The following is a 27,633-nucleotide window of genomic DNA, read 5'->3' on the forward strand; positions in this document are numbered from 1 at the left end:
TATTTCTGTGTGTGTGTCTTTAATTCCTCCAGCACCGCTGGGTTAGGGTCTCCCCGACTGAGCTGGTCTTGGCAGTTAATATAAACAAAAATCCAAGGAAGGCCCTCAGTAATTTTTTTTTTCCAATGGAGTTTTGTTCTTGCTACCCAGGCTAGAGTACAGTGGTACAATGTTGGCTCACTGCAACCTTTGCCTTCTGGGTTAAGGTGATTCTCCTTCCTCAGCCTCCTGAGTAGCTGAGATTACAGGTGCCTGCCACCATGCCCAACTAATTTTTGTATTTTTAGTAGACATGGAGTTTCACCGTGTTGGCCAGGCTGGTCTCAAACTCCTGACCTCAGGTGATCCACCTGCTTTGGCCTCCCAAAGTGCTGGGATTGCAGGCATGAGCCACCGTGCCTGGCCCAATAATTCTTTTTTTTTTTTTTTGAGACGGAATCTTGCTGTTTCACCAGGCAGCAGTGCAGTGGCACAATTTCGGCTCACTGCAATCTCCGTGGAAAAGAAAAAGAAAGAAAGGGAAAAAAAAATAAGAGATGACATCTCAGGCTCTGACGGCAAAGGCCTGAGGTCTTTGGGCGAGGTCAGTCCTCTGTTGCACAGCCTCCCTCACAGGGTCATTGTGAGGATCAAATGTGGTCACATGCATGAGGCACCAGCACATGCCTGGCTGTAAGGAGTGCCGTGTAAGTGTATGCTTGCACTGCTGAATGGTTGGGATGTGTCAGGCATTATCTTCAGCACTTACAGATGCTCAGCTAATCCTCACAGCATCACTCTGGGGTGGGTATTACTGGCCTCATTTGACGGAGAAAGCAGCTGTGGCTCAGAAAGGGGGGACCACTAGACCAGGGACGCCTTGGATGCTGGAGACTCCAGAGACCACGACCACTCACCAACTGCAGAGAAATTAACTGTGACCTGATGTCCCTGTCCTGGAGAGGGTGGAGGTGGACCTTCACTAACCTCCTACCTTGACCCTCTCTTTTAGGGCTCTTTCTGACCTCCACCATGATACTAGGATCCCATTGTGTTCTGTACCCTTTTGCCTCTATGACACCCACTGCCCACTGCATCCAGCTGGGTCCCCTCCTATCTCCATTCCCAGCTGGCCAGTGCAGTCTCAGTGTCAGTAACTCTGAAGGGGTTGACATTTTACCAACCTGCAAACAAAGAAGCTAACCTGCCAGAGTTCTGTGAATGCTGGCAGAGTCCATGAGACTCCCGAGTCAGAGACAAAGGATTTTACTGCTCACAGCTCAGCAGACAGCATGAGGTTCATGTTCACATTAGTTCACCTTGCCCCCCAAAACCTTGTGGGGTGACCAGAGCAGTCCAGGTGGATGCTGTGCACACAGGGTTTGTGCCACCGGTGAGAAACTGAGATGAGGAATCCTCAATCTTTTACTGGGACAACTTGCAAACTGCTCAGCCTTTGTCCCTGATGAAGATATTATCTTTATGATCTTGGATTGAAAACAGACCTACTCTGGAGGAACATATTGTATTTATTGCTCTTGACAGTAAACAAATCTGTTGTAAGAGACATTATCTTTATTATCTAGGACAGTACGCAATCCTGGATCTGAGACAGATATCATCTTGCAAGGATGCCTGCTACACAAACATTCTTGAAAAGACAATCCAGAAAAAAAAAGGTGTTGCTGTCTTTGCTCAGAAGACACACAGATACGTGACAGAAGCATGGAGAATTGCCTCCCAACACTGTTCAGCCAGAGTCTTCCACCCTTGTCTGCAGGGCAATCTCAACGTTCCACCATTAAATACTTTTCCTATCACATCCCGCTTCTTTATGGCAAACCAAGGTTGTGAGTCCCGATCCTGACTGTGTCTGGCAGCACTCCACTGCCAAATCCAGAATAAGGCAGTGCTCAGGATCCTGAAGGGGCATGGCTGGGGATCAGAACTTCTGGGTTTGAGTGAGGAGTGGGTCCAGCCTCTTGAATTTCAAAGGAGGAAGAGGCTGGAGGTGAAGGTCCAGGGGCAGGGATAGTGTCAGTTCTGAACTCTTAGGTCAATGAGGGAGGAGACTGCTAAGATCCCAGCTCCCGAGGTACTGATGTGGGAATGGCCTACGAATCTCATATCCTCAGGAAGAAGGTGCTGGAATCCTGAGGGGTAGAGTTCTGGGGGTGTATTTGTGGCTTGAGTCCCTCCTTGGCCCCTGAAGGGCAGAGGCTGGAACCACTGGGTCCAGGGTTTGGGGTGACAGTAATGGGATCTCTTGATTCCCCAAGAGTCGGAGGATTGAGGGTTACCCATTCTTCCATCTTGCCACCTAATCCTTACTCCACTTGAGGGTATCACCAGCCCTTCTAGCTCCATGAAGGTGCCCCGGGGTGAGCACAATCTGCATATGAGCGATGTCCCAGAGTCCTTGGATGTCATCCACTCATCATCCAGCATCCACACTACGAGAGTGTGGCCAGCACCATGACGTCATGTTACTGCAACTATCCCTGCAGCTCGCCTCTCCAGCCACCTGCCAACCGTACAGCTGCCGACATCCTCCTCTGGTGGGAGTGGCCTGCATGGTGCCAGGCTAGGGCCTGGTGTCAGACAGGGAGCCTGAAACCATAGGGATCTAGGACTTGATCCAGGACTCAAAAGTGCTAGAGAATGGCTGTATGTCACCATCCATGAAATCCCAAAGGCTTCTGGGTGGAGGGCACAGGGACCTGAACTTATGCGTCTTCCCCAAGTCCACTGCTCTCCCAAGTGAGTCTCCCAAATACGAGGCACTGTGCCAGCATCAGCCTTTGTGTAAAAGGGACTACCAAGGACCCTGATGAACACCATGGTCTGTGCAGGAGTAGGGGGTGAAGGCACGGACTCCTGTGAGGTCACAGCCCAGGGAGCATCATCACGGGTGGAGAGGAGGCTCTGGACAGGCTTGAGAACTGGCATGTGGTTGTATTTGGTTTTCTTTGGTTAGATGTGCTGGGTATAGGAGTGGAGCATGAAGACCAGTTAGAATGAAGGGTCAGATTGGAGTTGGGTTGGAGATGGGGTAAAATTGTGCTTGGGATGAGTTTGGGATTGGCACTGTCGAGGTGATTTAGGATGGCATGGCTTTGGGATGGAAATAGATTTGTTTTGACGTTGGCTCAGAAATCCGTGGGGATTGAATTGGGGATGAGGTTGGGTTTGATTTTGGAGGTAGAAGACATGGAAGTAGCTATCAGATTTGACAGTGGCCATGAGTTTTGTTTGATGGGGAATCAAACAACGAGGGAAGACATAAGGGTTGGCTTGTTAGGTTAAGTTGCGTTGGGTTGATGGGGTCGGGGCTGTGTATGATGCAGTTGGATTGGTTTGTGTTAAATTGGGTTGGGTCAGGTTTTGATTGAGGATGAGTTGAGGATATGCTTAGGGACACTCGATCCACGAGGTTCTCACTGGAGTGGAGACAAACTTCCTTTCCAGGATGAATCCAGGGAAACCTTAATTCACGTGTGAGGAGGTCAGGTCACTGGCTGAGTATATCCTTTCACTCCAGCTGTAAGATGGTCTTAAGTTGTGATTATCTATATCCACTTCTGTCTCCCTCACTGTATTTGAGTTTATCTGATCACTCAGCTAGAAACAGGGGAAGATTTTGTCAAATTCTTCTTCTTTTTTTTTTGAGACAGAGTCTCACTCTATTGATTGCCCAGGCTGGAGTGCAATGGTGGCCGATCTCGACTCACTGCAAACTCACTGCAACCTGGGAGAGGCTCACTGCAACCTCTGCCTCCTGGGTTCAAGTGATTCTCCTGCGTCAGCCTCCCGAGTAGCTGAGATTACAGGTGTGCACCACCGCACTTGGCTAATTTTTGTATTTTTAGTAGAGACGGGATTTCACCAATGTTTGCCAGGCTGGTCTCGAACTCCTGACCTCGTGATCCACTGCCTCAGCCTCCCAAAGTGTTGGGATTACAGGCGTGAGCCACCGCGCCCAGCCACTTTTGTCAAATTCTTGAGTCACAGTTCAGGCTGGATCAGGTGAGCTACTCTGGTTTTATTGAACAGCTGAAATAACTAACTTTTTGGAAATTAATGAAATCTTATGGAGTTAGCAGCGGAGGTACCAGGGCTCTTAAGAGTTCCCGATTCTCTTCTGAGACTATAAGTTGTGATTTTGCATGCCACCTTAATTTTTTTTTTTAATCAATGTTTCGTTCTCCCTCTATTTCAATGGCGTGATCACAGCTCACTGGAGCCTTGAACTCCTGGCCTTAAGAGATTCTCCTACTTCAGTCTCCCAATAGCTAAGACTACAGTGGTCCATCACCATATCTAGGTAATTTTAAAAGTTTTTTTGGGCCAGGCGCGGTGGCTCATGCCTGTAATCTCAACACTATAGGAGGCCGAGGCAGGTGGATCACGAGGTCAGGGGTTCGAGACCAGCCTGACCAACATGGTGAAACTCTGTCTCTACTGAAAAAAAAAATACAAAAGTTAACCAGGTGTGTTGGCACACACCTGTAATCCCAGCTACTCAGGAGGCTGAGGCAGGCGAATCACTTGAACCTGGGAGGCAGAGGTTGCAGTGAGCCAAGATCGTGCCACTGCACTCCAGCCTGGGCAACAGAGTGACACTCTGTCTCAAAAAGAAAAAAAAAATTTTTTTTTTTTGGTAGAAATGGATCTTGCCTTGTTCCTCTGGTTGGCCTTCAACCCCTGACTTCAAGCGATCCTTCTACCTTGGCCTCGGAATGTGTTGGGATTACAGGTATGAGCCACTATGCCTGACCTGTCACTTAATCTTGAGGTACATAAACTGGCTCCTGAAGGCTGAGTATCTTATTGGAGAAGGGGCATTGGATTTTACATGAGGGTGATTCTGACCTGGGAGGGCCGGTCAGCAGGCATCTCTGTTGCACAGATGGAGTGCACAGGTCTGGAGAACAAGGAGTGGGGGGTTACTGGAATTTCACATTGTTTGACGGACATTGGATTTTGAAATGCTAGGGAACTTCGGGAGACTCGTATTTCTGGGTTAGAGTATCCGTGGACCACAAGATCTTTTTATGATGACAGTAGCAATGTGTGTGTGGAACTGGATTCTGGGTTGGAAGTGCAAGGAAAAGAGAGTACTGAATGCCAAGACATCTATTTCAGGAGCATGAGAAATAAAAGTTCTAGTTTCTGGGCTCAGAGTGGTACAGGGATCAGAGAGTCTCACAGTCCCCTGGGTGCTGGTATTTTAGGGCACATTGGGTCTTGGAGTGCAAAGGATCTAGGCATGTGAGGCTTTGTATGAAGAATCGGGGATTGTACCCATCCCCTGTTTCTGTTTCATCCCGGGCCTGTCTCCTCTGCCTTTGTCCCCTAGATCAAGTCTCCATGAGCTACGGGGCCTGGTGCATCCAGGGTGATCTAGTAATTGCAGAACAGCAAGTGCTGGTTCTCCCTCCCCTTCCACAGCTCTGGGTGTGGGAGGGGGTTGTCCAGCTTCCAGCAGCATGGGGAGGGCCTTGGTCAGCATCTGGGTGCCGGGAGGGCAGGGGCGGAGTCCTGGGGAATGAAGGTTTTATAAGGCTCCTCGGGGAGGCTCCGCAGCCCCAAGCTCACCGCCTGCACCTGGAGAGCTGTGTCACCATGTGGGTCCTGGTTGTCTTCCTCACCCTGTCCGTGACGTGGATTGGTGAGAGGGGCCAGGGTTGGGGGGATGCAGGAAGGGGAGTCAGCCCTGACTCTCAAGCTGAGGCTCTTTCCCTCCCACCCAGCACCCCAGCCCAGACAGGGTGCTGGGCTCTTTTCTGTCTGTCCCAGTCCCACTCCAAACCTATACCCCCAGCCCCTCCATATTGAACTGTCCTCACTCCCACACCAGGTCCCCGCTCCCTCCCACTTACTCAGAACTTTCTCCCCATTGCCCAGCCAACTCCCTGCTCCCAGCTGCTTTACTAAACGGGAAGTTCGTGGACATCTCCGTGTTTCTCTTTGTGGGGCTCAAAACCTCCAAGGACCTCTCTCGATGCCATTGGTTCCTTGGACCCTATCACTGGTCTGCCTCCTGAGCCCCTCAGTCCCATCACAGTCTACTGACTTTTCCCATTCGGCTGTGAGTGTTCAACCCCATCCCAAAGACTTTGATGCTTGGCCTCCCGATCTTGCCCTAGGACACCCAGATGCCAACCAGCCACGTCCTTCTTCCTAGCCAGGCTACCTGACCGGAGACAACAAACAGGTCCCTCAGTCCGGCAATGGGACTCTGAGAAGTCCTCATTCCCTGACTTAGCTCCAGACTCTTCATTCAGTGGCCCACCTTTTCCATAGGAAAAACACGAGCATCCCCAGCCACAACGGCCGGCTCTCTGATTCCCTAAATCTGCATCCTTTTCAAAACCTAAAAACAAAAACAGAAACGGAAAAAAAAACCCAAAAAAACCACTCAGGCCAGAACTGTTTTCTCAACCTGGGACTTCCTAAACTTTCCAAAACCTTCCTCTTCCAGCAACTGAACCTTGCCATAAGGCACTTATCCCCGGTTCCTAGCACCCCTTATCCCCTCAGAATCCACAACTTGTACCAAGTTTCCCTTCTCCCAGTCCAAGACCCCAAATCACCACCAAGGACCCGATCCCCAGACTCAAGATATTGTCTGGATGCTGTCTTGTGTCTCCTACCCTGATCCCTGGGGTCACCTCTGCTCTCAGAGCATGAAGCCTCCCCACCAGCCCCAGCCACTAACCTGCAAACCCAGGGAAGAGTGACAGAATTCCCAGCCTTTCCCAGCTCCCCCTGCCCATGTCCCAGGACTCCCAGCCCTGGTTCTCTGCCCCCATGTCTTTTCAAACCCACATCCTAGATCCCTCTCCTATCCGAGTACCCCAGTTCCTCCTGTGAACCCTGATCCCCCTGATCTAGCTCCCCATCTGCAGGCGCTGCACCCCTCATCCTGTCTCGGATTGTGGGAGGCTGGGAGTGCGAGAAGCATTCCCAACCCTGGCAGGTGCTTGTGGCCTCTCATGGCAGGGCAGTCTGCGGGGGTGTTCTGGTGCACCCCCAGTGGGTGCTCACAGCTGCCCACTGCATCAGGAGGTGAGTAGAGGCCTGGGGTCTGGGGAGGGGGTGTCTGTGTCCCAGAGGAATAACAGCTGCGCATTTCCCCCAGGATAACCTCTAAGGCCAGCCTTGGGACTGGGGGAGAGAGGGAAGGTTCTGGTTCAGGTCACATGGGGAGGCAGGACTGGGGCTGAACCACCCTCCCCATGTCTGTGTCCCTCTATGTCTCTCTGTGTCACTTTCATTATGTCCCTTGGTATCTGGCTTGGGTTGTGTCTCTCTGTGTGACTATTTTGTTCTCTCTCTCCCTCTCTTCTCTGTCTTCAGTCTCCATATCCCCCCCTCTCTCTGTCCATCTCTGGTCCCTCTCCAGCCAGTGTGTCTCACCCTCTATCTCTCTGCCAGGCTCTCTCTGCGTCTCTGTCTCTCCTATGCCTTCTCCCTAGTGAACACACACACAGGGTGGGCGTGGGGGGACCCTGAGAAAAGGAAGGGCTTTGGCCGGGCATGGTGGTTCACACCTGTAATCCCAACAGTTTGGGAGGCCGAGGCGTGTAGATCGCCTGAGGCCAGGAGTTTGAGACCAGCCTGGCCAACATAGTGAAACCCCATCTCTACTAAAAATACAAAAAAGTAGCCAGGCATGGTGGCGCGAGCCTGTAGTCCCAGCTACTCAGGAGGCTGAGGGAGGAGAATTGCTTGAACCTGGGTGGTGGAGGTTGCAGTGAGCTGAGACCGCGTCACTGCACTCCAGCCTGGGTGACAGAGTGAGACTCCATCTCAAAAGGAAAGAAAAAAAGAAAGAAAAGAAAAGAAAAGAAAAGGAAGGGTTTTATCGCTTGTGTGTGTGTGGGTATGAGGAGGCCCCTCTCACTCCATTCCTTCTCCAGGACATCCTTCCACTCTTGGAAGACACGAAGGGCTAGTTCCAGCTGGAGCTTGGATGGGCAATTGAGGGAGGAGGAAGGAGAAGGGGGAAGGAGAACAGGGTTTGGGGGAAAGGACCCTGGGGAGGGAAGCGGCGGGGAATACAGCATCGGGCCTGCAGGCGAGGCTACCTACCCACTTGGAAACCGACGCCAAAGCAGCAGAGCCACTCTGAGGCCTCCCCTCCCCGGCGGTGCCCACTCAGCTCCAGTCTCTCTCCTTTTCTCTCCCACACTCTATCACCCCTGGCTTCCTCTCTACTTATTTCTCATTCTTCCTTGACTTCCTGGTTCCCTTTCTCATTTGTCTATTTCTCACTTTCTGCCTCATTTTGTTCTCTTTCTCTGGCCCATGTCTGTTTCTCTATGTTTCTGTCTTTCTCATCCTGTATGTTTTTGGCTCACCTAGTTTCTCACTGTTCTCCCCTCTGCCCTTTCATTCTCTCTGTCCTTGTACATTCCGTCTCTTTCCCTTGGTTTCTCTGTTTCTGTATCTGCCTTTCACCCTGTCATACTGCTGTTTCCCAACTCATTGTCTGTATTTTTGGCCCTCCCTGTGTCTTCCCCAACCCCGTGTTTTTCTCGCAGTTTCTTTCTCTCTTTTGGAGCCTCCCCCTTGCTCCTCTGTCCCGTCTCTCTTGCCCCATCATCCTCGCTCCTCATTCCTGCATTTGCTTCCTCCCCAGCCACAGCGTGATCTTGCTGGGTCGGCACAACCCGTATTATCCTGAAGACACGGGCCAGGTGTTTCAGGTCAGCCACAGCTTCCCACACCCGCTCTACAACATGAGCCTCCTGAAGAATCGATACCTCGGGCCAGGTGATGACTCCAGCCACGACCTCATGCTGCTCCGCCTGTCAGAGCCTGCCGAGATCACAGATGCTGTGCAGGTCCTGGACCTGCCCACCTGGGAGCCAGAGCTGGGGACCACGTGCTACGCCTCAGGCTGGGGCAGCATCGAACCGGAGGAACGTATGCCAGGGCCAGATGGTGCAGCTGGGAGCCCAGATACCTGGGTCTGAGGGAGGAGGGGACAGGACTTCTGAGTCTGAGGGAGGAGGGGCCAAGGAACCAGGTGGGGTACGGCCCACAACAGTGTTTTTTCCTGGCCCGTAGACTTGACTCCAAAGAAACTTCAGTGTGTGGACCTCCATATTATTTCCAATGATGTGTGTGCGCAAGTTCACTCTCAGAAGGTGACCGAGTTCATGCTGTGTGCTGGAAGCTGGATGGGCGGCAAAAGCACCTGCTCGGTGAGTCATCCCTACTCCCAAGATCTTGAGGGGAAATGTGAGTGGGGACCTTAATTCTGGGCTGGGGTCCAGGAGCCAACCGGGCATCAGCTTTCCCTGTTCCCCAGCTGTAGCCACGCCCCCTCCCTGTGCCTCATCTCCTTTCCTCCTTCCTCCTTCCTTGACTCCCTCAAGGCAATAGGTGATTCTTACGGCACAGTCCATGTGTCCCTGCATTCAGCACACGGTTACTAGGCACCTGCTATGCGCCCAGCACTGCCCTAGACCCTGGGAAGCAGCAGTGAGCAGCCCTTCCCTTCTGCAGCCCCTGTGCCAGTCAGGGGCACAGGCAGGAACAGGGACCACAACGCAGAAATGCTGGAGGATGTCAGGAGGTGAAAGGGTTCTGGGGCAGGGAGAAGGGGTAGGGAGTACGACTGGGAGGGGACGTCCTGCAGAAGATGGGAGTGAGCAAACACCTGCCGCAGGGGATGGGGGAGCCATGCAGCACCTGGGGCAGCAGAGGGAGCAGCACCTGCTCAGGTCTGGGAGGAGGGCCCTGGTGGGCGTGAGGAGCAGCGAGGGGGCTGCGTGGCTGGAGTGAGGGATCAGGGACGGGGGAGAGATGGCCTCGCACAGGGAAGAAAGGACCCCTCTTGCAGGGCCTCCCCTGGGCCGCAGAAGGACATGCTTTTCCTCTGAGGAGTCAGGAGCTAGGGATGGTGCTGGACAGAAGCGGGAAAGGGCCTGGCTCAGGTGTCCAGAGGCTGCTGCTGGCCTCCCTATGGGATCAGACTGCAAGGAGGAAGGGTGGCAGGGCTGTGGGCGGAGTGATGATGGGGCTGACCTGAGGGTGGTTCCAGGCCTTGTCCCCACCTGGGCCCTCACGCAGCCCCCCTCACAGGCTCCTGGCCCTTAGTCTTTCCCCTCCGCTCCATTTTCCACCTGGCCCCAGTGGGTCATTCTGATCACTGAACTGACCATGCCAGCCCTGCTCACAGCCCTCCATGGCTCCCCAGTGCCCTGGAGAGGAGGTGTCTAGTCAGAGAGTAGTCCTGGAGAGGTGGCCTCTGTGATGAGCCACGGGGGCGGCATCCTGCAGATGCTCTTGGCTCTCGTCCCGCTGACCTGTCTGCAAGGACTGTCCTCCTGGACCCTCCCCCCTGCACAGGAGCTGGACCCTGAAGTTCCTTCCCCATCGGCCAGGATTGGAGCCCCTGTCCCCCCTATTGGAATCCCTGCCCACCTTCTCCTGGGAGTCGGCTCTGGAGACCTTTCTCTCTTTTCCCAAAGCTGGGAGCTGCTATCTGTTATGTGCCTGTCCGGATCTGAAAGACAGGATTGCCCAGGCAGAAACTGGGGCTGACCTATCTCACTCTCTCCCCACTTTTACCCTTAGGGTGATTCTGGGGGCCCACTGGTCTGTGACGGTGTGCTTCAAGGTATCACGTCATGGGGCAGTCAACCATGTGCCCTACCCCGAAGGCCTTCCCTGTACACCAAGGTGGTGCGTTACCGGAAGTGGATCCAGGACACCATCATGGCAAACCCCTGAGCACCCCATCAACTCCCTACTTGTAGCGAAAAAAAAAATCCACCTCAAGTTCTGGCATCATTTGGCTATTCTAGACACCAGGCACTTGGAACCTTGGAAATGACCGGGCCAAGGCTCAAGCCTCCCCAGTTCTATTGACCTTTGTCCTAAGGTGTGGGGTCCAGGGTTGCTAGGAAAAGAAATCAGCAGACACAGGTGTAGACCAGAGTGTTTCTTAAATGGGTGTAATTTTGTCCTCTCCGTGTCCTGGGGGACACTGGTCATGCCTGGAGACATCTCACTCAGTTTCTTTGAGGACCCAGATAGGATGGGGGTGTCTGTGTTGTTTGTGGGGTACAGAGATGAAGGAGGGGTGGGGTCCACACTGAGAGAGTAGACAGTGACACGTGCTGGATGCTGTCCATGAAGCACTGAGCAGATGCTGGAGGCGCAACGCACCAGACACTCACAGCAAGGATGGAGCTGAAAACATAATCCACTCTGTCTTGGAGGCACTGGGAAGCCTAGAGAAGGCTGCGAACTGAGGAGGGAGGGTCTTCCTGTGGCATGGGATGGGGATGAAGTAAGGAGAGGGACTGGACTCCCTGGAAGCTGATTCACCATGGGGAGAGGTGTGTCAAGGTCCCCCAGACAACCCTCAGATTTGATGATTTCCTAGTAGAACTCACAGAAATAAAGAGCTGTTATACTGTGGTTTATTCTGGTTTGTTATATTGACAGGAGACACACTGAAATCAGCAAAGGAAACAGGCATCTAGGTGGGGGTGTGGAGAAAACAGGGAAAAAGTTTCAGTTGTTTTCTCCTAGTGGGGTGTTGTGGACAGCACCTAAATCACACAGAAGTGATGTGTGACCGTGTGTATGAAGTATTTCCAACTAAGGAAGCTCACCTGAGCCTTAGTGTCCAGAGTTTTTATTGGGGGTCTGTAGGATAGGCACGGAGTACTGGAATAGCTGACCTTAACTTCTCAGACCTGAGGTTCCCCAGAGTTCAAACAGATACAGCATGGCCCAGAGCCTCAGATGTATAAGAACAGGCATTCATCATGAATCACATGGTTAGCATGAATCATCCGGCACGGCCTGAGGCCCCAGGTATACCAAAGCACTTGGGCCGAATATTCCAAGCGATTAAATGTCATCTCCCAGGAGTTATCCAAGGGTGAGCCCTGTACTTGGAAGGTTCAGGCTTTGAGCAGTGCAGGGCTTCTGAGTCAACCTTTTACTGTACGGGGAGTGAGGAAAGGGAGAAGATGAGGAAACTGCCTGGGGATCTGGTTCTGTCTTGTTGTCAAGTGGACCATGGGGCTATCCCAAGAAGGAGGAATTCAGAAATAGGGGAAAGTCAAGGAAGCACACGGAACTCAAAGGGGATACAGTGATTGGCTTATTTGTCTTCTCTTCACGTCATTGGTGTGAGGAATTCCCACCCTGAGGTTATGAAGATGTCTGAACACCTAACACATAGCACTGGAGATAGATTGACAAGAGTTTCTTAGCCACAGAGCTTCACAGCCTAGGGCAGGAGGACACTGTACACCAGGCAGGATGACACGGGAATTTCACTCAGGATTGGCTTGAAGCAGCAAGGACTGTGGGAGGTGGACTTTGTTGTAACAAGAGGGCAGGGTGAACTCTGGTTCCCGTGGGGGAATGTGATGGTCTTGTTACAAATTTTTCAAGCTGGCAGGGAATAAAACCCATCAGAGTGAGGACCTTGTGGAGGGCGGCTGCCCTGACTGATAAAGGAAGTAGCCAGGTGGGGGCCTTTCCCATTGTGGGGGTGGGGGATATACCTTGGAGATCCTTTCAGTTACAAGTACTGCGGCAGCAAATAAAATGGAATCTTATTTTCTGACTTTATACTGCTTCAGTATGAAGCTATATTTGATTCTGCACAGGGGGTGAGGGAAAGGAGGGGAGGAGGAAATTTTCTTCAGGTCTGGTTTGGGCTTGTGATCCAGGGGGCCTTGGAGCTCTTCCTGCGACATGGGACTGTTTTTTATTTTATTTTACATTTTATTTTATTTTATTTTACATTTTATTTTATTTTATTTTATTTTTTAAGTTCCGGGCTACACGTGCAGGATGTGCAGCTTTGTTACGTAGGTAAACGTGTACCATGCTGCACCTATCAACCCATGACCTAGGTATTAAGCCCAGCATGCATTAGCTGTTTTTCCTGACACTCTCCCTCTCCCCTACTCCCACAACAGGCCTCATTGTGTGTTGTTCCCCTCCCTGTGCCCATGTGTTCTCATTGTTCAGCTCCCACTTATAAGTGAGAACATGCGGTGTTTGGTTTTCTGTTCCTGTGTTAGTTTGCTGAGGATAATGGCTTCCAGCTTCATCCATGTTCCTGCAAAGGACCTGATCTCATTCTTTTTTATGGTTGCATAGGAATTGTTTTTACAAATCCAATTGCTGTTGTATTTAACTACAAGTTACTCTAATTAGCATACTAAAAGAGATTAGAGAAGACATTAGGTACATTGAATGAGACAATATATAAAATAGGACCAAGGTGAAATATTAGGTAGGAAAAGTATAATAGTTGAAAAAAGTAAAAAAAAAAAAAAAAAATCAGGCATGAGTAGCAGAATGGAAAAGAGGTGAAGAACATAATAGGGACTTTTTAGACCAGATTGAAGGACAGAGACAGAAAAATTTTAAGGAACTGCTAAACCACGTGAGTGCTAGAAGTACAGTCAATGACATTAAAGTCTCAGGAGGAGAAAGCAATAGGAAAGGAGGAAGTATGAGAGTAAATTAGTAGAGACATGTCTGATGGATTTTAAAATATTTGAAAGACCTCAGATCAAAGGATACATACCATGCCATTGAAGAGGAAGATGGAAAAGCCAAGAAGCCAGAAGACAGTTAGAAATTTCATTGGCAAAGCTTAACTGTTAAAAGTCCTAGAGAGAAAGGATGGCAGAAATATTGGAAGGAAAGAAGGTGGAACCTAGAATATAAATTCATCCCAACAGCTTGGTAGTGTGCACCTGTAGCGTTTTCTAGATAATACCCTATTGTCATACATCGCCTGAGGGAGTGTAAAATGGTCTCCTTATTTATTTATTTATTATTTTTTTTTAATTTTTGAGATGGAGCCTCCCTCTGTCTCCCAGGCTGGTGTGCAATGGTGTGATATCACTCACTGCAACCTCTGCCTCCCCGGTTCAAGCAATTCTCTTACCACAGCTGGGTCTGGATCAGTGTAAGCTGCTCTGGCTTTATTGAACGGATGAAATCACATTTTCTGTTTTCCAAAATCTAAGAAATCTTGTAGAGTTAACAGTGGACTCTTATAACAAGAATTAACACCAGGACTCTTATTCTTGATTCTTTTCTGAGACACCAAAATGAGATTTGTTTCAATTCCACCCAAATTCTTTTTTTTTTTTTTTTTTAGACATAGTCTGGGTCTTTTGCTCTGGCACTCAGGCTGGAGTGCAATGGTGTGATCATAGCTCACAGAACCACCCTTGACCTCCTGGACTTAAGGGATCCTCCTGCTTCAGCCTCCTGAGTAGATGGGGCTACAGGTGCTTGCCACCAAACCTGGCTAATTAAAAAAAATTTTTTGTTAGAGATAGGGTCTCACTTTGTTGCCCTGGCTAATCTTGAACTTCTGACTTCAAGTGACTCTTCAGCCTTGGCCTCCCAGAGCACTGGGATTGCTGGCATGAGCCATTCACCGTGCCTGGCTTGCAACTTAATCTTGGAGTGTATAAACCTGGCTCCTGATAGCTAGACATTTCAGTGAGAAGCAGGCATTGGATTTTGCATGAGGACAATTCTGACCTAGGAGGGCAGGTCAACAGGAATCCCCGTTGTACAAATAGAGTGCACAGGTGTGGAGAATGAGGGGCGAGGAGCCACTGGAACCCCATATTGTTTAGTGGACATTAGATTTCGAAATAATAGAGAACTTGGCCTGGGAGACTCGTATTTCTGGATTGGAGAATCCAATCTCCAATGGTATCACAAGGTTTTATGATGAGAGGAGAAATATATGTGGGGAACTATTTTCTGAGTGTGGAAGTGCAAGAATCAGAGAGCACTGAATGCCGAAGCTTCTATTTCAGGAACATGGTGAGTTGGAGCTCCAGCTTCTGGACCTAGACTGGTATAGGGACCAGAAGGTCTCACAATCCCATGGTTCTGATATTTCAGGGCATATTAGGTCTTGGGGTGCAAAGGAAGTACTTGGGACTTAGGCACATGAGACTTTGTATTGAAAATCAATGATCGGGGCTGGCCGTGGTGGCTCACGCCTGTAATCCCATCACTTTGAGAGGCCAAAGTGGGAGGATCGCTTGAGCCCAGGAGTTGGAGACCAACCTAGGCAACATAGCCACACTCTCTCTCTACAAAAGATTAAAGATTAGCTGGATGCATGCTTGTGGTCTCAGCTATCCTGGAGGCTGAGACAGGAGAATCGGTTGAGTCTGGGAGTTCAAGGCTACAGTGAACTGTGATCAAGCCACTGCACTCCAGCCTGGGCAACAGAGTGAGACTCTGTCTCAGAATCTCTTTTTTTTTTTAAAAAGAATCAGTGATCATCCCAACCCCTGTTGCTTTTCATCCTGAGCCTGCCTTCTCTGGCTTTGTCCCCTAGGTTATGTCTCCATGATCCATAGGCCCTGCCCAATCTGGCCTCACACCCTGGGAATGCCTCCAGACTTATCTAGTATTGTGTGGAACAGCAAGTGCTGGCTGTCCCTCCCCTTCCACAGCTCTGGGTATGGGAGGGGGTTGTCCAGCCTCCAGCCTCATAGGAAGGGCCTTGATCAGCATCTAGGTGCCTGTAGGGCTGGGGCGGGGTCCTGGAGAATAAAGCCCTTTATAGGGCTTTACAGGGAGGCTCCCCAGCCCCAAGCTCACCGCCTGGCTGTGGACATCTGTGTCAACATGTGGGTCCTGGTTCTCTTCATCGCCTTGTCTGTGGGGTGCACTGGTGAGATGGACGGATAAAGGAAAGGGGGCGGGTTCTGACTCTTATGCTGAAGCCCTTTCCCTCCCACCCAGCGCCCCGGCCTCGTCCCTTCAGCCCACAGTTCATCCCAGACAATGTGCCCCTGACTCCTCCACACGGCAGTAGTCCTCATGCCCACACTAGGTTCCCGCTCCCTCCCACTTACCTCAGACCTTTCTCCCCATTGCCCAGCCAAATCCCTGCTCCCAGCCGCTTTACTAAAGAGCAAGTTCCCGGGCATCTCTGTGTTTCTCTTTATGGGGCTCAAAACCTTTCAAGGACCTCTCTCCATGCCATTGGTTCCTTGGACCCTATCATCGGGCCGCCTCCTGAGCCCCTCAGTCCTACCACAGTCTGCTGACTTGTCCCGTTCAGCTGTGAGCATTCAACCCTGTGCCCTGGCCCTTGACACCTGGCTTCCCAGCCTTGTCCCAGGAAACGGAGATTCCACCGGATTCCACCGGACACTTCCTTCTTCCCCCAAGGCTATCTGGCCTAAGACAACAAATGCTGCCCCCACCCCCAGTCTGGCACTGGGGCTCTGAAAACTGCTCCTTCCCTGACTCTTTGCCCTAGGCTCTTCATTCAATGGCCAGCCTTTTCCATGGGAAAAATACGAGCACCCCCAACCACATCCCCAACCACAACGGCCAGTTCTCTGATGCCCTAAATCTGCACCCTTTTCAAAACCTCAAAAACAAAACAAAACAAAGCGAGAAACAACCCAGACAGAACGGTTTGCTTAACCTTGGACATGGTAAACCGTCCCAAACCTTCCTCTCCCAGCAACTAAACCTCTCCACTGGGCACTTATCCCTGGTTTCTGGAACCCCTTATTCTCTTAGAACCCACAGCTTCCACCACAGTTTCCCTTCTCCCAGTGTAAGACCCCAAATCACTCCAAATGACCCAACCCCCAACCCGATGCCTGCTCCAGATGCTGTCCCATGTCCCCTACTCTGATCTCAGGTCAGCTCTGCTCTCAGAGCGTGAAGTCTCCCCACCTGGTCCAGCCACCAACCTGCCAACGCAGGGAATAGCTACAGAATTCCCAGCCCTCCCAGGACCCCTTGCTTGTGTCCTGGACTCCCAGTCCTGGTCCTCTGCCCCCATATCTCTTCAAACCCACAGCTCAGCTGCCTCCCCTATCCAATTCTTCTGAGTCTGATCCCCCTGACCCAGCACCCCTCTGCAGGTGCCGGGCCCCTCATCCAGGCTCGGATTGTGGGAGGCTGGGAGTGCGAGAAGCATTCCCAACCCTGGCAGGCGGCTGTGTACAGTCATGGATGGGCACACTGTGGGGGTGTCCTGGTGCTCCCCCAGTGGGTGCTCACAGCTGCCCATTGTCTAAAGAAGTAAGTAGGATCCTGGAATCTGGGGAGGGAATGTCTGTGTCCCACGGGAATAACAGCTGGATACTTCCCCCAGGGTCACTTCTTAGGTGAGACTTCAGACTAAAGGAGAGAGGGAAAGTCCTGGCCCAGGTTGCACTGGGAGGCAGGGCTGGGGCCGGACCACCCTCCCCATGGCTGCCTGTGTCTCTTTCTGTGTCTGATCTCACCGTGTCTCTTGGTATCTGGCTCTGGTTGTGTCTGTATGGTTGTGTCTGTATGTGTTTTGGTCTCTATCTCCCTCTCTTTTTTCTGTCTCCCTGTCTTGGTGTCTCCCCCATCTCTGTGTGTCTCTGGATCTCCCTGCAGCCATCTCTGTCACCTTGTGTCTCACCCTCCATCTCTTTGCCTGTCTTTCTCCTGGGTCTCTGCCTCAGCCCTTCCTCATCACTACTGAATACACCCAGATGGGCCTGTGACAGTGGGTGGGGAGCACCCCGAAAAAGGAAGGGCTTTAAGCTCAGTGTGTGTGTGTGTGTGTGTGTGTGTGTGTGTGTGTGTGTGTGTGTGAGGGGGTGCCTGTCACTGCACAGCACTCTCTCCAGGACATCCTTCCATCCTGGGGAGACACAGGAAAGGCTGGTTTCAGCTGCAGCTGGGTGCACAATTGAGGAGGGAGGAAGGAGAAGGAGAAACAAGAAAGGAGGGGGAAGGTGGCTGGGCACAGTGGCCCACACCTGTAATCCCGGCACTTGGATAGGCCAAGATGGGTGGATCACCTGAGGTCAGGAGTTCGAGACCAGCCTGGCCAACATGGCGAAACCCCATCTCTACTAAAAATACAAAAAGTAGCCAGGCGTGGTGGTGCATGCCTGCAATCCCAGTTACTAGGGAGGCTGAGGCAAGAGAATCGCTTGAACCTGGGAGGCAGAGGTTGCAGTGAGCCGAGATCGTGCCACTGCACTCCAGCTGGTGACAGAGCAAGATTCCATCTCAGAAAAAAACAAACAACAACAACAAAAACAAACAAAAACAAAAGCGAAAGAAGGGGAAAGGAGCTGGAGAAAGAAGGGAGGATGCGGCCCTGAGCCCCAGCTTCAGGTGAGCCTCCCTCATGCCTCTCCTCCTCCCCCTGCTACCCCACACCCCTCAGGTGCCTCCGTGGCCTCCCTCCTTTTTCTCTCCCACGCTGTATCACCTCTGGGTTCCTCTCTGCTGTTTCTCCTGCTCTCTCTGACTTCCTGTGTCCTTTTCTCATTTGTCCATCTCTCACTCCCTTCCTGGTTCTGTTCCTTCTCCCTTCCTCTTGCCCGTGTCTGTTTCTCACTGTCTCTGTCTTTTCTTTGCCCATCCTAATTCTCACTGTTCTCCCCTCTGCTTTTGTCATTCCTCTGCCTTTTTGTGCTCTCTCTTTTCCACTTCGTTTCTCTCAGTTTCTGTGTCTGCCTCTCACACAATCACACTCCTGTTCTCTAATTCACTGTCTGTATTTCACCACGACTTGTCTCCCCCACCCCTGTTTTTCTCACTGTTTCTTTTTCTCCCCTTTGGAGTCTCCCTTATCCTCCCCTGCCCCATCTACCTTTCCCCATTTTCTCTCTCCTCATGCATCCACCCCCTTCCTCCCCAGGAATAGCCAGGTCTGGCTGGGTCGGCACAACCTGTTTGAGCCTGAAGACACCGGCCAGAGGGCCCCTGTCAGCCACAGCTTCCCACACCCGCTCTACAATATGAGCCTTCTGAAGCGTCGAAGCCTTAGACCGGATGAAGACTCCAGCCACGACCTCATGCTGCTCCGCCTGTCGGAGCCTGCCAAGATCACAGATGCTGTGAAGGTCCTGGGCCTGCCCACCCAGGAGCCAGCACTGGGGACCACCTGCTATGCCTCAGGCTGGGGCAGCATCCAACCAAAGGAGTGTACGCCTGGGCCAGACGGTGTAGCTGGGAGCCCAGGTGCCTGGGTCTGGGGAAGTGGGGCCAAAGAACCAGGTGGGGTCCGGCCACAGCTCAGTTTTTGCTCTGACCCGTAGTCCTGCGCCCAAAGAGTCTTCAGTGTGTGAACCTCCATCTCCTGTCCAACGACATGTGTGCCGGAGCTTACTCTGAGAAGGTGACAGCGTTCATGTTGTGTGCTGGGCTCTGGACAGGTGGTAAAGACACTTGTGGGGTGAGTCATCCTTACTCCCAACATCTGGAGGGGAAAGGTGAGTGGAGACCTTAATTCTGGGCTGGGATCTGAAAACCAACCAGACATCTGCCTCCCCTGCTCCCCAGTTGTAGCCACGCCCCCTCCCCATGCCTCATCTGCCACCCTCCTCCCCCCTTCCCTGACTCCCTCAACGCAACAGGTGATTCTCACAGCATAATTCTCCCATTCCTGTGTTGAGCACATGCTTACTGGGCACCTGCTGCGTGACCAGCATTGCCATAGGCCCTGGGAAGCAGCAGTGAACAGACAGCTGAACAGAGAGCAGCCCCCATGCTGGTGAGGGGCAGGGACGGGGACCAAGACGTGGAAATGCTGGAGGCTGTCAGGAAGTGATCGGGCTTTGGGGCAGGGAGGAGGGGTGGTGAGTGTGACTGGGAGGGGACATCCTGCAGAAGGTAGGAGTGAGCAAACACCTGCCGCAGGGGAAGGCAGAGCCCTGCGGCACCTGGGGGAGCAGAGGGAGCAGCACCTGCCCAGGCCTGGGAGGAGGGGCCTGGAGGGTGTGAGGAGCAGCGAGGGGTCTGCATGGCTGGAGTGAGAGATAAGGGGTGAGATGGCCTCACACGGGGAAGAGAGGGCCCCTTCTGGAGGGCCTCCCCTGGGCCGCAGGAGGCCACTGCTTTTCCTCAGAGGAGTCAGGAGCTAGGGATGGTGCTGGACAGAAGCGGGAAAGGGCCTGGCTCAGGTGTCCAGAGGCTGCTGCTGGCCTCCCTGTGGGATCAGACTGCAGGGAGGGAGGGCAGCCGGGGTGCTGGGGAAGTGATGATGAGGATGACCTGGGGTGGCTCCAGGCCTTGTCCCCACCGGGGCCCTCACCCAACCTCCCTCAGTCTCCTGGCCCTCAGTCTCTCCCCTCCACTCCATTCTCCACCTGGCCCCAGTGGGTCATTGTGATCACTGAACTGACCATGGCTAGCCCTGCCTGTGGCCTTCCGTGGCTCCCAGATGCCCTGGAGAGGGGACATCTAGTCAGAGAGTAGTCCTGGAGAGGTGGACCCTGTGATGCACCTGCAGATGCTCCTGCTCCTCCTCCCACTGACCTGTCTGCAGGGACTGTCCTCCTGGACCCTGCCCCCTGTGCAGGAGCTGGATCCTGAAGTCCCTTCCCCATAGGCCAGGACTGGAGCCTTGTTCCCTCTGTTGGACTCCCTGCCCATACTCTTGTGGGAGTGGGTTCTGGAGACATTTCTCTCTGTCCCTGAGAGCTGGGGAATTGCTCTCAGTCATCTACCTGCACAGTTCTGAGGGATGGAGTTGCCTAGGCATATATTGGGGCCAATCTTTCTCACTGTGTCTCTCCCCCTTTACCTTTAGGGTGATTCTGGGGGTCCCCTTGTCTGTAATGGTGTGCTTCAGGGTATCACGTCATGGGGCCCTGAGCCTTGTGCCCTGCCTGAAAAGCCTGCTGTGTACACCAAGGTGGTGCATTACTGGAAGTGGATCAAGGACACCATCGCAGCCAACCCCCGAGTGCCCCCGTCCTACCCCTACCTCTAGTAGATTTAAGTCCACCTCACGTTCTGGCATCACTTGGCCTTTCTGGATGCTGGACACCTGAAGCTTGGAAGTCACCTGGCCAAAGCTTGAGCCTCCTGAGTCCTACTGACCTGTGCTCTCTGGTGTGGATTCCAGGGCCGCTAGGAAAAGGAATGGGCAGACACAGGTGTAGGCCAGTGTTTCTGAGATTCGTGTAATTTCATCCTCTCCTTCGGAACACTGGCTGTGTCTGGAGACTTCTCACTCAGTTTCAGTGAGGACACACACAAGGACGCGGGTGACCGTGTTGTCTGTGGGGTACAGAGACGGGAGGGGTGGGGCCCACCCTGGAAGAGCGGACAGTGACACAAGGTGGACACTCTCTACAGATCACTGAACATAAGCTGGAGGCACAACGTATGAGGCACGCGCACAGCAAGGATGACACTGAAAACGTAACCCACTCTGTCCTGGGAGCACTGGGAAGCCTAGAGAAGACCGTGAGCAGAAAGAAGGGGAGGGTCCTCCTGTGTTGTTGAAGGAGGGACTAAGGGGAGAAACTGGAAGCTGATTAATTACAGGAGGTGTGTTCAGGTCCCCCAGCCACCATCAGATTTCATGATTTCCTAGCAGGACTTCCAGAAATAAAGAGGCATCATGCCGTGGTTTATTATGGTTTGTTACGTCGATAGGATACCTATTGAAATCAGCAAACAAAACAGACGTATAGATTACAGTGTGGAGAAAACAGAGGAAAACTTGCAGTTACGAAGATGAGCAACTTGGCTTTACTAAGTTTTCAGACTGTCAGGAAGTCAAAGCTATTAGGCTGAGGACCTTGTGGAGTGTAGCTGATCCAACTGATAAAGGAACTGGCCAGGTGGGGGCCTTTCCCTTTGGATGGAGGGCATATCTGACAGTTATTCTCTCCAAGTAGAGTCTTAGGGACAGCACATAATTCTCCCTGCAAGGATACATGATAATATGTATGAAGTAATCCCAACTAAGGAAGCTCACCTGATCCTTAGTGTCCAGGGTTTTTACTGGGGGTATGTAGGATGAGTATGGAGTACTTGAATAACTGACCTTAAGTCCTCAGACCTGAGGTTCCCTAGAGTTCAAACAGATACAGCACGGCCCAGAGTCCCAGATGTACAAAAACAGGCATGCATCACAAATCCCATTTTTAGCATGAAGCGTCTGGCATGGCCCAAGGCCCCAAGTATACCAAGGCACTTGGGCAGAACAGTCCAAGGAATCAAATATCATCTCCCAGGAGTTATTCAAGGATGAGCCCTTTACTTGGAATGTACAGGTTTTGAGCACTGCAGGGCTGCTGCGTTAACCTTTTACTGTGGAGGGGGTGAGGGAAAGGGAGAGGATGAGGAAACCCCCCTGGGGATTTGGTGTGGTCTTGTGATCAGGTGATCTATGGAGCTATCCCTACAAAGAAGAATCCAGAAATAGGGGAAAATAGAGGAATGACACTGAACTCAAAGAGCATTCAATCATTGTTTTATTTGCCTTCTTTTCACACCATCGCTGAGGGAGGAATTCCCACCCTGGGGTTATGAAGATGGTTGAACACCCCACACATAGCACTGGAGATATGAGATCAACAGTCTCTTAGCCACAGAGATTCACAGCCTAGAGCAGGAGGACACTGCACACCATGCAGGATGACATGGGGAATGCGCTCAGGATTGGCATGAAGAAGCAAGGACTGTGAGAGGCAGGCTTTAGAGTAACAAGAGGGTGGGGTGAACTCTGATTTCCATGGGGGAATGTCATGGTCTTGCGTTACTAAGTTTTGAGACTGGCAGGTAGTGAGACTCATTAGACTGACAACCTTGTGGATGCAGCTGACTCAGCTGATGGAGGAAGTAGCCAGGTGGGAGCCTTTTCCAGTGCGTGTGGGACATGTCTGGCAAGAGTAGGAGATTTTGTGGCACTCCTGGTTACAGATATACTGAGGCAGCAAATAAAATTGAATCTTGTTTTCTGACCTTATACTGTGTAATTGTAAATGGATATTTAGTAATGTACAGGGGGTCAGGGAAAGACAGGGGATAATGAGTGCACCTGTGGGACTGGTTTGGTTTTGTGATTGAATAGCCCATGGAATTATCTCTGCAATGATGAACTATTTGAAAGAAACCTGATTGATTTTATATTGAATTAGAAGTTAACTTAATAAGTATGCTGAAAGATAAGAGAAGATACTAGGAATATTGAGCAAGGCTAACATACATAAAATATGAGAAAAAGTAGGTAGGAAATGTTAGGTAGGAAAAATATGATAGTTGAAAAAAGTAAAAAAAAATGGATTAATAGAATCTGATAGAAGTGAAGAACGCAATAGTGACATTTTAGACCAGATTGAAGGACAGAGAAAGAAAAATGTCAAAGAAATACTGAATGATGTGAGTGCTGGAAGTGTAGATACTGACACTAAAGACTCAGGAAGAGAAAAAAATAGGAGAGGAGGAAACTCATGACTAAACACTGAAGGCAGGTTATTTATTTATTTATTTATTTTTTATTTATTATTATTTTTTTGAGACAGAGTTTTGCTCTTGTCACCCAGGCTGGAGAGCAATGGCACGATCTCGGCTCACTGCAACCCTTGCCTCCCAGTTCAAGCGATTCTCCTGCCTCAGCCTCCCTAGTAGCTGGGATTACAGGTGCGCACCACCACACCTGGCTAATTTTTGCAGTTTTAGTAGAGACGGGGTTTCTCCATGTTGGTCAGACTGGTCTCGAACTCCCGACCTCAGGTGATCTGCCTGCCTTGGCATCCCAAAGTGCTGGGATTGATTACAGGCATGAGCCACCGTGCCCAGACTGAAGGTAGGTTTTATGGAATTTAAAATATCCGAACAATCTCAGATCAATAGAATCCATAGAGTGTGACTGAGTCAAAAGAAGGAAAGGCTACGAGACAAAAAAGAAAACTAGAATTGTCATTGACAAAGCCCTGGAGAGAAAGGATATTAGAAATATTGAAGGAAAAGAATGTAGAACTAGAATATAAATTCATTCCAACAGTTTGGCAGTGTGTATCAATAGCCTTTTTTAGACAATGCAACATTCTCATACATTGCTTAAGGGAGTATAAGTTGGTATCCTCATTTTAGAAAATGATTTAGCAGTATGTGTTGCAACTGAATATATGCATGACCTATCAGTATCAATCTTAGAAATATACCCCCTAGAAACACTTCATATTTTCATAAAAATCCTCATACAAGAAAGTTCATAGCATCCTCAAACCAGAAACCACCCACATGTTTATCTATAGGATAATGGAAAAATAAATGGCATATTCATACCAATGAATAGTGTGTGTAGTGAACGAGGATTATGTTTCATCCAAGACAGAGGTGGGGCTTTAAAAAAGAAACTGCCACAAGAACACAAAGAGAAAACCAGAGATGGAGAAACAGCAGAGGAGATAGAATCTGAGATAGACAGTGACAAAATTGGGAAGAGGAAAAACAAGGTAGCTGGAGACACACGGAGAGACACAGGCAAACAGGAAGACGGCGTCCCCTCGTGGTTAACATCACAGCTTCTGTTTATTAAGCACCTAATGTGTCACAACTGCACAGATTCCATTGACCCATGGGTCCTCTCCCTCTCCTCCCCAAGGAGGCAGCATGCAGGAGCTCAACCAGGCAGAGAACCCAGGAGTCCTGAGGTGGTTGCATGAATGGACGGCATACACTAAATGAAGAAGTGCTAGACCTGCCCTGGTGTACAGGGCACGAGGGATTTAAAGGCTTTGGGTGATGGGAACTTGATCATACATTCATCATTATGACCTGCACACCAACCCTGGGAGGCTCCAGAGGGCGCACTTTTCACTACAACAGGAGAAATGAATTTGTGAGGGGAGTACCAGCGTCCTTGAAGAGCTGTATGATCCCTCATCTGTGTAGGTCAGAAATTATGTGGGAATGGCTGACACTGAAGCAGGAAATCTCAATTCAGTGAGGATACTTGGATACCAAGATGGTTGGGGCCAAGTGATGCTAATTTCACCAAAATGTGGGCATGGTTATTGCAATGGACAGCACAGTCAACACAGTAATCATGATAGTCTGACTTCAGAGACCTGTGGTGCTGGCTAATTGATCACGGTGTTCCTGGAAGAGAAATAGGTAGGAAAAGACTAAATTATTTCTATGTAATCAGAAGACTTATTGGGTCCAGTGAAGAGAAGTATAATTTGAATCATAAAAGCAAAGAATCCTGGCCCATCGTTCAATTCATAAACTTGAGTCAGTTTTCAGATGTTTTGGTGATTATTGGACCCTAGTTCTTAACTGACACTAATTACAAGAGACCCAAAACACGACTGTAGTCCAACAATCAGTGTAGTGCCTGGTGGTCAGCAGTTGTGGCCGAGGCCCATCTCACAGTGGGTCCCGTGGGTCCCTGACCCTACCCTTTGGGTATTTCATCAATTACAGAATAATGCATAACTGGGACAGGCATGCTGAGGAAGTGACAGAATTTCCACATGGGTTTCCAGACCTGTGGATGAGGGATGTTACACCAGACAAGTCCAGGTGGAAGTCACCAGGACTTACCCCCACCTAGGGAAATCATAAACCAAAAGCAAGACTGCATTTCTACAGGGATTACGGAGGTTGGTGACACTGTCAATGACTGAAGGACGCAGGGTTGGTGGTTCCCACTACATTCACATCCAGTTCACCTATTTGGCCCATGATGAAAACAGAGAGATCTTCAGGGATGACAGAGGGTTATCCTAAGTATAACCAGGAGTGCATTTCATTACAGCTGTTCATGCGGCTTCATAGCTTGAGCAAATAACACATCTCCTGGTACCTCATATGCAGTCACTGACCTGGTAAATTTTTTGTTTCCACCTCAAAATCTGTGAATAAAGGCAACCAGCAGCAGTTCGTTTTCAACCGGCAAGGCTTTATTATCAATGACTGTCCTCTGAGTGTCTCAGGGATGATGCATCTGCTATCACTTCTGATCTTTCTAACATGTATCTTCTGTTTTTTTGGTCTTTGTCATCCTGGCTAGAGAATTACCAATGTTATCGATCTTTTACAATAAACAGTTGTTTTAGTTGATTTTCTCTATAGGTTACTTGTTTTAAATTTCACCCATTTCTGCCATAATTTTTATTATTTATTTTCTTAGGTTTGCTTTAGGCTTGAGTTGCTCTCTGGGTCCATGGGAGGTTGGACTGGAAGCTGGGATTCAGAGTGGGAGGCTGGGAGTGGGGCCAGATAGAGGGTGTGGTTACGGGTGAGTCTTTGGGGCTGGAGAAGATGTAGGGGCTAGGTGGGATGTGGCTAGCGTCTGATGGGCTGTGGTGCACCCAAGGGTCTGTCCTAGTGTCTGAGGGAACAACAGATCATCTGGAGATGTGAGATATGAAAACCAAGAGGAAGAACGTGTTGGGGAGGGGAAAAGACAAGGGTGGTGAAAGGAAGGTTTTTGCGCAGCAGTTGGGATGAATTTGTATCTGGAGAGATTCAGGTGGGCCCAGGAAGGTTCGGCTTCACCCTAGTTTACACTCCCCGCAAAGGAGGGACCAGTGGTTACACCCAGCCCCGGTCCTTCCTTTGTCATGTGGATACACCCAGCTGAATCCCCTCCTATCTCTATCTCCAGCTGCCCAGGTGCAACCTCAGTGCCCACGTGTTTGTCAAGAACTCTGAGGGGCTGACATTTTACTAACTTAAAACCAAGAAGTATTGGCAGAACACACCAGAACCTGGTCAGAGACAAAGGACTTGATTTACTTGGCACAGCCGGCAGCGTGAGGTTCATGTACATATGGGTTCACCTTGCCCGAGTCCTATAGGGTGACCAGAGCAGTCCAGGCGGATTGGTGGATTTTGTGCTCAAAGTGGTTTGTGCCACTGCAGAGGATCCTGAGTTCCAGAATCCTCAGTCTTATAAGGGGGTGCTAGCAAACCTGCCCAGCCTTTGGCTTTTATTTTTTAAAGAGACAATGTCTCTTTAAATGTCTCAAATGTCTCAATCTGCTCTACTGGGTCCATATCCGAATGCCTGGCCTCTGGGTCTGTGCCTGTAACTTTGAACCACCACACACTGGCTTGTGCATGAATCGCAGGGTTGACCTTGACTCTCATATCCGGTCCTGTGATTATGTCTGAATGACTTGGGCCATATTTGTCTCTCAAATCTGAATATCCACACATACGTGTTCCTAAATCCCTATATCTTTTTTTTGTTGTTGTTGAGACAGAGTCTCGCTCTGTCGCCCAGGCTGGAGTGCAGTGGTGTGATCTCGGCTCACTGCAAGCTCCACCTCCCGGGTTCACGCCATTCTTCTGCCTCAGCCTCCCCAGTAGCTGGGACTACAGGCGCCAGCCACCACGTCCGGCTAGTTTTTTGTATTTTTTAGTAGAGATGGGGGTTTCACCGTGTTAGCCAGGATGGTCTCGATCTCCTGACCTCGTGATCCTCCCGTCTCGGCCTCCCAAAGTGCTGGGATTACAGGCTTGAGCCACCGCGCCCGGCCTAAATCCCTATATCTTACATTAAATTTATTTATGCTAATATTTATTAAGCATTTACTATATGCTGTGTATCTTCCACCCATCTAACCTTTACAGCAACCTCCAATTTGCAGATGAAATGGAGGCACAGTGAGATCAAAGAATTTTCTCAAAGTCTCAAAGCTGATATTTTTGAATGCAGGTGGTCAGACTCTGGGTGTAACCACCATACTCATATCTGTGAATCAGTGTCTGGGACCCTGAGTGTGTATCCCTGTCTCTTCCCTTCGTAATCTTATTAAGCACCCAACCTTGTACGTCCAGACGCTGTGTGCAAGTGTGTACCCATGTGACCTTGCACACCCAGAGCCACACTGGAGGTTATGAATTTAG

General features: G+C 50.5%; 2 protein-coding genes across 5 annotated transcripts; both read left to right on the forward strand.

Annotated features, from left to right (window-relative positions):
* Positions 1-5,143: 5,143 nt before the first annotated feature.
* Positions 5,144-11,421, forward strand: KLK3 (kallikrein related peptidase 3). Its single transcript, XM_005590047.5, has 5 exons — positions 5,144-5,650; positions 6,891-7,050; positions 8,627-8,913; positions 9,058-9,194; positions 10,573-11,421. The coding sequence occupies exons 1-5, from the start codon at positions 5,263-5,265 to the stop codon at positions 10,726-10,728; spliced, it is 1,128 nt and encodes a 375-aa protein (XP_005590104.4). The 5' UTR covers positions 5,144-5,262; the 3' UTR covers positions 10,729-11,421.
* Positions 11,422-15,568: 4,147 nt separating this feature from the next.
* KLK2 (kallikrein related peptidase 2) lies at positions 15,569-22,735 on the forward strand. 4 transcript variants are annotated; one of them, XM_065536124.1, is made up of 5 exons: positions 15,569-15,691; positions 16,905-17,064; positions 18,671-18,957; positions 19,071-19,244; positions 20,564-22,735. In XM_065536124.1, the coding sequence occupies exons 1-5, from the start codon at positions 15,646-15,648 to the stop codon at positions 20,566-20,568; spliced, it is 672 nt and encodes a 223-aa protein (XP_065392196.1). In that variant the 5' UTR covers positions 15,569-15,645; the 3' UTR covers positions 20,569-22,735. The 4 variants fall into 4 exon arrangements, with proteins under 4 accessions (XP_065392196.1, XP_065392193.1, XP_065392195.1 ...); XM_065536121.1 differs by having other exon boundaries at positions 19,071-19,207; XM_065536123.1 differs by having other exon boundaries at positions 18,800-18,957; positions 19,071-19,207; positions 20,564-20,768.
* The last annotated feature ends 4,898 nt before the right edge of the window (positions 22,736-27,633 follow it).

Source organism: Macaca fascicularis, chromosome 19 (genome assembly GCF_037993035.2).
Source record: "Macaca fascicularis isolate 582-1 chromosome 19, T2T-MFA8v1.1".
In the NCBI taxonomy this organism is placed as follows: Eukaryota; Metazoa; Chordata; class Mammalia; order Primates; family Cercopithecidae; genus Macaca; species Macaca fascicularis.